The sequence below is a fragment of the Phocoena phocoena genome, chromosome 5 (assembly GCF_963924675.1).
Source record: "Phocoena phocoena chromosome 5, mPhoPho1.1, whole genome shotgun sequence".
Taxonomy (NCBI): domain Eukaryota; kingdom Metazoa; phylum Chordata; class Mammalia; order Artiodactyla; family Phocoenidae; genus Phocoena; species Phocoena phocoena.
In genome coordinates, this window is record NC_089223.1 from 63148425 (window position 1) to 63158907 (window position 10483).

General features: G+C 46.6%; 1 protein-coding gene across 1 annotated transcript; it reads left to right on the plus strand.

Annotated features, from left to right (window-relative positions):
* The first annotated feature begins 1568 nt into the window (after nt 1–1568).
* HOPX (HOP homeobox) lies at nt 1569–8675 on the plus strand. Its single transcript, XM_065877762.1, has 2 exons — nt 1569–1712; nt 7877–8675. The coding sequence occupies exons 1-2, from the start codon at nt 1569–1571 to the stop codon at nt 7952–7954; spliced, it is 222 nt and encodes a 73-aa protein (XP_065733834.1). The 3' UTR covers nt 7955–8675.
* Nucleotides 8676–10483: the final 1808 nt, after the last annotated feature.

A 10483-nucleotide genomic window follows, 5' to 3' on the forward strand; every position in this document is an offset into this window, starting at 1 on the left:
TCTTGTCTCACCTGAGAAGCCTCTTCAGGTGACCAAGAGGAGAGGGAAAGACATTTATTCAGGGAGCCCAGGATGCAGGTCCTGGTTGAGAAGGTTGTCACAGCATCGGGGACATTATGCAGGCAGATCAGTGGAGTATGGCTCATCCCCAGGCACAGACCACAGCAAAACCTACTCAGGATTGTGCTGGATGATTGTGCAACTGTTTGTTAAAACAACAAACCAACGGGATTCCCACACTTGTGCTTGTCTTTTACTGTCAGCAATGGCAAGTGCTGACCTGTCTGTCCCAAGTGCTCAGCCAAGAACTTGAAGATAGACTCTAACTTCTATAGTTAGAAGTTAGAGTCTAACTTCCTATACCTCAATACATCTAAAATTGGGGGGAGGGGAGGGGTGCACATCTGCCATTTTTTGGGTCCCATTTCAGAGGCTACTTAGGTATGAGAGATGTAGCAGGAAGTCATGTTGCCCCCCGATCTGCTAGAGTAACGTTTGGCTCTAAAGTAAGGAAATACAAGAGACCTTGAAGCTGGTAACCGACCAATTCTCTTGACTTTACAGTTAATTTTAACACAATTAGAGGGGATGTCTGATTTCAAAGACAGCTGCTGTACATCCTCCTCAGTTGGGTTTTGGCTCTATCTTGGAAGGCCTCATCTAGGGAGGAACATAGTGCAGTGGACTCTGGTGGACCCTGTGGAACAATGTCCAGGCCACGCTGGGAAGTGAACAGCCGGGTTGACTAGAGGCCTCTGACTCATGGCTTTAGTTAGAAAAATCGGGGGTGAAGGGAAGGAGAAGGAGGTTGCAGATCGTAGAGTGACTCACACAAGCCCTCAGGTGGAACTTTCTCCTTACGCTGTTCGCTGTTCCCGGCCTTAGGAACTGCAGGGGTAAATCACTGCGGACCTAACTTCACCTCTGTAAAAGGAAGAGATTAAAAGCGCCCCCCGATTTCCCCAACTTTGAGAAGTAACTTCTGTCCTGTGGGTCATTTCCCTGAAGGAGGTGTAGGGGTGTGCAGCCCTCCCTGGCGAGGGCTGCAAAGTGCTAAACTGCTTTAGAGGCGGCAGGGCGCGCACGGGTGAGGCGTCCCCGCCGCGGACTCGGGGCAGCCCAGTCACGCCATCTGTCAGGACTGTACCCAGGGCAGCTCCTTCTCCCAGGAGGAAGCTTTGAAGACGGCTTTTCAAAATCACCGCCGCGCTTCCTCCACTCCTTCCTTAAAGGCTCACGGCCGGGAGGGCGCGGCGTCAGCTTCTTCCCACCACCCCAGACCACTGACCCCGGGGAAACTTGTAAAAATTCGGGGCAGGAGCGCAGCCCAAGGACGCGCAGCTCAGCGGCGGGACCCCTAGGTGCGCGCCCCTGGAAGGAGCCCGGGCAGGCTCCCGCAGCAGCCTGCAGCGCCGGGGACCCGTGCGCCGTGCGACCGCGGGCGGGGACAGCCCCGGGGGCTGAAGGTGCCCGGCAGCGCTCCGCATCGCCGTTCCTCCCTGCGTCCCGCCCGCCCGGTGCCTCGCTCACCCCGCCGCTTCTCCCTCTCCCGCAGCCGTGTCGGGACCATGTCTGCGGAGACCGCGAGCGGCCCCACTGAGGACCAGGTGGAGATCCTGGAGTACAACTTCAACAAGGTCAACAAGCACCCGGACCCCACCACGCTGTGCCTGATCGCGGCCGAGGCCGGCCTTTCCGAGGAGGAGACCCAGGTAAGCCCCCTCGCGCGCCCGTCTCCTGCCCACGGGGACCCGCCGCGCCCACCCTCGCCTGGGAGATCTCGAGAAGGTGGGGGTCGCCCTTGCCCTCGGCTCCCGCTTGGCCTCCTTCCCCCGGCTCTTTCGTCGCTTCTGCCCGTACCCCGGGAGCCCAGACCTGTATCGCTCCCACAGCAGCATCCCAGCTCCCCGGCTCCACGGGCGCCAGGTCTGTCCCTCCACCCCAGCCCGGTGGCTCCCGCGGGAGCTGCTTAGAAGCCCCACGCCCACCCTCCCTTCTCCTTGCTTTTCCACTCTCCCCTACAGCACGGGATAAACGCTCTCTCCTCCCTCTGGCCTGGGAGCAGCGTCCCTTGGCCCACGTTTGTCTCGCTTTCCCGGGTTTATTTTCTCCTCTGGGCTGGAAGCGAAACCTTTAGGAGAGGTGCAGTGTGCGCCCTCTGAGCCCAGCGCCCTCAAATCTATTCTCAGAGGGAGTGTCAGAGCTGGAAGGGATCTTAGTGATCAGCTATAAATTCAGTCCTCAGGTTTGGTAAACGAGGAAACTGAGGTTTAGAGGGAGAGACTTGCTGTGATGGCACAGGTCGTTAAGCATGCTCTTTGCATCACATCGCGCTGCAGCTTCCGGTTAGCTGCAGAGCTAAAATTGCACGGAGCCAGGGAGATTTGGTTCCGGTTTTTAAAAATTCCACGGCTCTAAGGTTTAGGGTCCTTTTCTGGAGTTTTCTGAGAAGGTAGACATCTGACATTACAACTGAAGGAACCGGAAAAAGATGTCACCATAAGTGCATTGATTTATTTATCTATTTTAAAATCTCCTCTATTATCCTGAAAATTGTTTAGGGTAGAGAATGCAACACTGCCCATGATTTTTAACCACTAGGTACAGTAGGTGCCGTATTGGCTCCTTCAACTGACTTTTTTGGGGTTTTTTTTTTTTTAAACCCCTGTCTAAACTCTTCTATTTCCCCTTTGGTCATGGAAAGACAATTAGTTCTGCATGATGATACCACTTGGAACTCCTCTAGCACCTCTCCCATGGGAGCCCAAAGCAATTCACACCTCTAGTCGCAGGTCTAAAGCAGAGACTTTCTTATTCTTCCCAACGTATAGACCAGAGCATTCAGACATCTTGTTCTCTCCTCACCATGAATCATACTTAGCTGAAGCTTAAAAGCTTGTAATGGGTGCTCCAGTGAATCCTAGAACCAAGACCCCAAGATCCATTTTGGATCCCAAGCCCAAAATGATTTTTTACTAATTAAGCCTTTGGAGAACTTGCCCATAGAAAATCCTCCCTCTCCTAGGTCAAACAGAAAGTCCAACATATCAGTCTTTTGTACTGTAACCCAAGCCTAACAGCTCATGTTTCTCAGAACCCCAGCTCTCCCCAGGAGGCAGCCTGCTGAACTGCTGTCATTTACAATCCCACACTATACTTAGAAAAGAGGAGTGATCACAGAGACAGTAACTCAGCTGTAAGGCTGTGGGTTTACCATGGGCCCCGTATTAGCCTGATTCTCCCCTGGCAAGTGACTGTCATTCCCTCACCTGTAAAGCAGAATGGTTATGCTGGCCTTTGTAACAGATGACACTTGCCGCCTATCGCTCCAGGTACTCTCCGAGTACTAAATCATTTATTTGCCACAACAATGCTATGAGATGGGCACTCTTGGCCCCACTGTACAGAAAGTTTAAATAACTTGCTGAAGACCACCACTGGGGAGTAGCAGCGCTGGGATCTGAACCCTGGCAGTCTGGCCCCCTGGCCCAGATGCTTAACTACCATGCTGTTTTGTCTCCACAGAAAAGGAATGGAAACAACTGGGTGGGGTGGGAGGGAAGCACTGAAAATTCAATTTATGTTCTATTTCTTCCTGAAAAAAAATCCATGCAGTAAATGACAGTCATCTCAGGCTATATTCAATCTTTCCTCAAGATTCACCTTATATGAGAGAACTGAACTGAGATCAGGTTGGGGGCAGGAAGAAAGAGAGGGCACCCTTCTATAACTGAGGTCAGCCAGTTCAGACCCCTACAGAGCAGGTTCCTCTGCCCCTTTCAGGCAGCCCTTCTCCCATCTCCCCACCCCCACTTCTCCCATCCTCAAATGAGTAAATGGTAGACTCAGCCCGGAAGTAAGCATTGGTGGGGGGGGAAATGAGTCAGCCTCATAGCAGGGCTCCTTGCTTCCTTTTCCTGACATGAGGCTAACACCTTCCTCCCTGAGATTGCCACGGCTCAGCTTTCCCCTCTGTCTTCCGGCATCAACCACAGGGAAGCATCTGAGACCCAAGAGCTCAGAGAGAGGCAAAATTTAGCAGTTTCAGGGAAAGAGGCTTCCTAGGTAACCCTCCATCATCCCTTACCAGATTGGATCTCATCTTCCAACTTCCCATCGTTCCCTCCCATCCCCGTAACCCCTTCCCAACCCTCTCACCCCCATGTTACTGGTGGGTGAGAATGGTTTCCCTGTAGGGACCCTTTAAATAACTGATGGAGGCCAGGTTTGTTGGGCCTAAACATAAGCAGTGTCTGGTATCAGCACTTCCCCTGTTTCTTCTATTTGTTAGCATTGCCCTTTTCCATGAGAAAAGGTCATCAAAGCCAAAATAATATTTATTTCCTATGCTTGGTCCCTTATGCCTAATACCACCCACTTCCAGAATTGGATTCATATTCATTTTCCTAGAACAAGTAACACTAGGAGAAGAAAAATAAGCATGTGATGGTCCTATGAGATAGTTAACTCAAGCTGATTCACGCTGCTGATACTTTGGCAAAGGCAAGAGGGACTAAAATGCTGAAATATTCTCTGACTGGGGCCTTTGACCTCTTTATAACTGTCCCACTGTAGGACAATGTCCTTTACTTGGGGTGGTGGTAGGGGGGGAGGGACACCTATAGGCACCCAGAATGAAGTGAAGGATGCTCTAATGCAAGTAACTTTTTAAGGTGCATTTGCCGGGGTCCTAGAATGGGTTTTTTTCTCAGGACAGTAATTAGATATCTCCTATATTTAAATTAGAGAAACCTTACAGAATCCCGACCCCTGTGTCTTTCATTATTTTGAAGTCAGTGTGAGAAGGGGCTGGGAAAGCTCTTATCAGCCCCTTGGGAGGTTAGAATGATCTCCCATTTTCTATTATCACTGATTCAATCCCAGTGTAGTTGGCATTGGTTTCCAGGATTTTTATCCCCTCTTGATGTCCTGGGACTCTTCCTAGAACCCTGGTTTTAGTTGTTAGATGTCTTACCAGTAGAATAAAGACCTCTAAAGGTCTCCTCCTAAAAAGAATGAAATGTTAGTTACTAGAGAAAAGGACAGGAACAATATTATTTTGCCTCACCCCTTCCCCATCACAGTGTCTAATTATCATCTGTTCTCTCAGAGTAAATAAATCTCCATCAATGGGCAAGGCTAATGAGGGCATCCATTCATAAGCAAGCAAGGGATGAATGTCTCTCCCAGGGGATGACTGAAACAAAGGAGAGAAGGAGAGAGCCAGGGGGAAAATTAGTATTGATGTGAGTGAGATGTGATAAGATTCAGCTCTGGAGGTGAAAAAAGCAAGCAAGGTGTTTAATGACTTTTGTTGGAGAGCAACTGGTTTGCTAAATTATTATATACATATGTGATTTTAAAAATATATATCTGTGGGAAACAGTTGAGCTTTCCTTGAACCTCCCCCCATCCCCCAATGCTAGGGTACAATTTATTAATCATTTGGATGCCAACTCACCGATTCACAGATTTGGTCATTGCTGAAGTTATTTTCAGTAACTGTATGTTAATATTTTGCTTCATTACTAGTATAAAGGTGTGGGTGGCTCTTCTGAATGAAGCCAGCTCAATCATTCTGTCTTAAATGAATCCTGATAGAAAATGAGCCTTTCCCCCTCCAAGCTTTAATTAGTCAGTCTGTAAAACTCTGCCATTTATTCAGCTCTAGAAACTGCAGATTCTGTTTAATCAGACCTTGAAGCCTTGAAACCCCTGCAGAGCTACCTCATTAATGAAACTGGAACTATGCTGCTCTCACACCAGATTCCAGAGTTAACTAAATACACACATGGATCACAGAAGCAAATATGCCCACCTCTAGCAGTAGAACGTCGGTTAAAGCCACCAAAGATACATGAGCTCTCTATTCTCCTTAAGGTTGGAGATCCCCAGGAGTGAACTATGGCACCCAGAGAGCAACCCCCAAAGAGAAGGCTTCCCTACAAGTAGTCTGCTGCCCTTGGCTTTAGATTACTTTTCTCTGCTGCCACCCCACAGTACAAAGGTATATAAGACAACTGAACTTGACAGGTGTTAGGCACTTCAGTGTGTAAACTGTTGAACAGTTAGGGAGAGTTGTAGGCGTGGTCCCTTGCTGTTCAGCCAGGTGAGCATTGGTGCAGAGCCCTAGGACGTGCTGTGGGCTCGATCCCTTCTAGCTCTACAGACCTTGAGCCTTAGAATCACTCCTTCCCCTGTGGTTCTCGCCCTTTCTTCTCATCTTGGGCTTATGCTGAAATGCCTTTTGACTCCCTAGATCTCCACAGAGATGAGGTCTTCCCACGCATGGCCCTAGAGCCCACCCTGTTTGTTCAGAGGTTGAATCTGCACCTGGCTGTGCCAAGTCAGAGCCCTCTAGGTGTTTCTCACCATACCATCTCCATCAGCACATTCCAGGTCTGGCACCCATCCCACAACTGTGTTCTTTTTGCTTCCTTTCTGTCCCCTCATCTACTGACCCCTAGAACAGGTAAATTTTAGAAACACTACAAGGGACAGTAGATAGCCTCTGAGTTTACCTCTTCATTTACAATTGAGCTGACTGGCGCTCTAACTTCCTCAAGTTCCGAGCCAGTTGGTTACAACAGAGCTTCCTGTTGGCAGGGCCCAGGACTGCAGAGCCCCCAGTGGTCACCTACCCAAGCAGTATGACATGAAAACATCTTCATTCTCAAACTGTGCCATGATGTGTGAAAGGTTGGGAAGCACAGGAGAATAAAGCCTGGGGGTCCTGCCTTCCCACAGAGCCCTCTACTCATCCTCTCCCATGTGGATTAATACTTGCTGCTTCTATTTCTTCACTATTGCCTCTTCAATGTTGTTGTTTAAAAATCCAGATTCCTCCTGGCCAACCTGGTTCATACCCCAGACTATTCCCCAGCATGGGTCTCCTTATCTCCACTTTGCAGAATCCCCCGCCCTTCAGGGGTATAATAAAGGCAGATCTATATGCCTTTATATGCATTTTAAAGTGCATAAAATATGTTTTAGCCCTCACATGGTACCTTGTCTAGAAGTATCCCATCTGGGGCTTTTCCTAAATCCATGGTCACTTTTGCGAGGTGTGAATATTTGGGTCACACAGAGCTAGAAGATTTTGAGTAAACTGGGAATCCCACTTGCTCTTTTCTTACTGTTCAGTGGCCCTGGAGCAGGAACGATTGGTCTAGACTACGCCATGGATCCTCAGAAAGGAGTGCCCCAAGGTTGTTCAGTGCTTAGTTTTTCATTCATTTTATTCAACAAATTCTTACAAAGTGCTACTGATGACCAAGGCCCTTGAGATCATCACACATTGATGAGGTATAGCAGCCATATAGATTTATCTGGGGCATCAAGGAGATGCTTCAATTTCTTTTATTCATTCAACAAACATTTATTAATCTCTGTTAAGCCCTTATGCTAGGGGCTAATGATGATAAGATGGATGCAGACTCTGCTTTCATGGATCTCATATTCTAGAAGGAAATGTAGATTAAAAACAAGTGAATACACAAATAAATTAATTACAGATATTAAAAGTTCTGTGAAGGTAACAAAGTATTAACACAGAGAATAGGAGATGGATGGAGAATCTACTTTAGATGAAATGGCTAGGGAAGGCCTTACTGAGAAGGTTCTATTTAAGCTGAGCCCTGAGAATTATTTATCATCAGATAAATAATGAAGGTCAGATATTCTAAGCATAGAAAACAGTATGTACAAAGGTCCTGAGGCAGAAATATAAGTATCACAATGAGACGAACCACCCCCAGGGACTCAGTTCTTGCTTTCCTCTTTTCCAGCTGGGCCACAGAAGCTACTTTTACAAAGGGAATGGACATTTCAGTTTTTCAGTATGTGACAGGTAATTTTGCACATTTCCCTCCTCCAGAAATGGTTCAAGCAGCGCCTGGCCCAGTGGCGGCTGTCAGAAGGCCTACCCTCAGAGTGCAGATCCGTCACAGACTGAGGAGATGGTGGTCATTGGCGGCTTCCCTCCATGAAGACCATCTGCTGTTTCTCTCCTCGACTTAATCAAGCTCTTTTGGTTTTTCAGTGTAGTGTCATATGCTCCTCTGTTAGCTGTCCTCCTATTTAACACAACGTTGTATTTTTTTTTTAATGTATATAACTAGAAAAGAAAATGACAATAGGAAGCTATGGGCAGCTTCTGTGTAAAGCAGTGGCTTGGCTGGAAGCGGTGTGGCTTGCATTTCCTTTGGGTCATGATGACAGATGGTGTGAAAACCATCTAAGTTTTCTTTTTGACCATCACCTCCCAGTAACAATTTACTTTCACCATCCATTTCAGAGCAGACAAGGCCTCTGTTGAAAAGATAACATGACCAAGAGGGAGAAACATTTCCTTCTAATTCTACTTCCCTAAGTCATTTTCCTTGTGTTTCATTTACTACATTGAGATTGAGTGAGAATACAGAGGGAATTTGAGTTATTCAGATTCCATAAAGCAGTTCCTTGGATTATAGCTGAATTAACTTGAAAAGCACTCAGGCTGGAAGACAGAAACTTCCACTGGCAGAAAATCAAGTAACTAAGGAAAAAAAATCCACAGAAGTCTTAAATTTACCTTATTTAAATGCATTTGTTAAATTCATTTTGCTAAACAAAATGAACGGTGTTTTGTCTCTAAAATGATTTTCTAAATAAAACCTTAACATTTTGTTGAAAATGCAATGAGTCCTCTGCAGAGTTTTAACTGAATAATAAGCATATCAAAGAAAAACAGAATAGCTCAACATAGAAGCCGCCTGACAAAAAAGCTGTCATTTTCTAAATCCTTGCTACTCAGAGGCGTCCAGGACTGGCGTCACCAGCATTAGCTGCAAGCTTGTGAGAAGTGCAGAATCTCAGACTCCAATCCAGACCTACTGAATCAGAATCTGCATTTTCAACAAGCTCTCCAGGTGGTGTCTATGCACATGAAAGCTTGATCAGCACTGCTCTAAAGGACTCTACAGTGGATTTGCATCCATTTTCTGTCAGAGCACATTAAACATCTTAGCAGTCCATTAGTTAAGATTGCGTTTGATTGCATGGAGCAGTAACTTGATTACAATGGATTAACCAAATAGGCTTTTTGTATGTTTGTTTAATTGATTAGTTATTTTTACATAAGAAATCAGCAGGTAGGTTGCTCCCTAAGATTGCCAAGAACTTGCAGACATTTTATCTTCCTACTTTCCTATCTTTAGCATGTGGTTCTTGTGTTTCTGGAGACAAGATGGATGCATTTCAAGTAAAAAAGGAAAAAGCAAAGGGAAATGCCAGCTAAGACTTTTCCCTGTAAAAAAGGTTCCTGGAGGCCCCCATCTAGGGACTTCCCCCTACATGTCATTGGCCAGAACTGGGTCACATGGCTACTCCCAACTGCAAGGGAGTTGGGAAGGTGAGCCTTTTTAATTGGACATAGTACTGCCTTGAGAAAAATTAGGGTTCTGTTGGTAAGAAAGAAGGGGAGGATGGATATTGGAAAAGCCACTAGCAGTGTCTGCCAGCCCAGCCCAGAAAGATGCTGGTATGCACTTCTGAACTGTTACCTACAATGCAGGCACAGTCTTTTCAGTTCTTTAAAATAAAGAGCCCAGAATAAGAAATACTAGCAGTTATGCAGAATACAAATGTTTACAAGATTCTTCTCTAAACAATACACAGTGAACCAGGGTCTGAGCAGAACAGCCTCATCTGGCTTGCTCCTCTGCAACCTAACTGATGGTGGTCTGAGAATCTGTCAGCACAGGGTTGGATACTGACATCACTTTCTGGAAAGAAAGAAGGGAGGAGGTGGGGACAATACAGGAATGTGAGCACATCATACATACCCGCATAGAGAGAGTATTCTTTACCTTTCAAAGCACTTTCATAGACACAGACTAACAGAGAGAAAAAAAAAAGTGCTGTTAATATGACTGTGGGCAAAGCAGATCCAGACAGAGCATGGAGATTTGCCCATGTCAGGCAATGAGAGAGATGCTAAACCAGGTCTAAGCCCCAGCTCAGAAGTCTTTCTCCAGCACACCAGAGACATGACTCTAGAATATGCCATCCAAGACAAGAAGAGTTAACCAGCTGCGCAGAGAGTGTGCCTTTAGCTGGGAGCTGAGAAGCATGTTTAGGACAGAAGGATCACTTCCTGTGTTTATCAGGCCCAAGAGTCAACAGTCCTTAAATAGCAGGTGCTGGAAGGGAATGAGGATCAGGTATCCTTTAACTAATTAGTTATTCAATTAATATATATGTTTAACTAGAGCCAAGTTTTTTATTTGTTCATTTTTGCATTTGAAGTACTCCTTGATGATACCACAGTCCTTAACCACCACACAACTGCAACCAACCACTTTGCCAAGTTTTCCTCTCTGTCAGTTTTTCAGAGGCCTACCCATTGCCCTAGTTTCTCGGTGTCATCAACCTTAATTAGGTTGATTTAGTGTTCAGCAGGTGGAGTGAAATCTTAAATGTACCGGAGTCTCCACCTCTGCAC

Coding starts and splice junctions, on each gene's coding strand:
- HOPX (XM_065877762.1), top strand. CDS start 1,569: ATGTCTGCGGAGACCGCGAGCGGCCCCACTGAGGACCAGGTGGAGATC. Junction 1,713..7,876: donor TTTCCGAGGAGGAGACCCAG/GTAAGCCCCCTC, acceptor TCCCTCCTCCAG/AAATGGTTCAAGCAGCGCCT.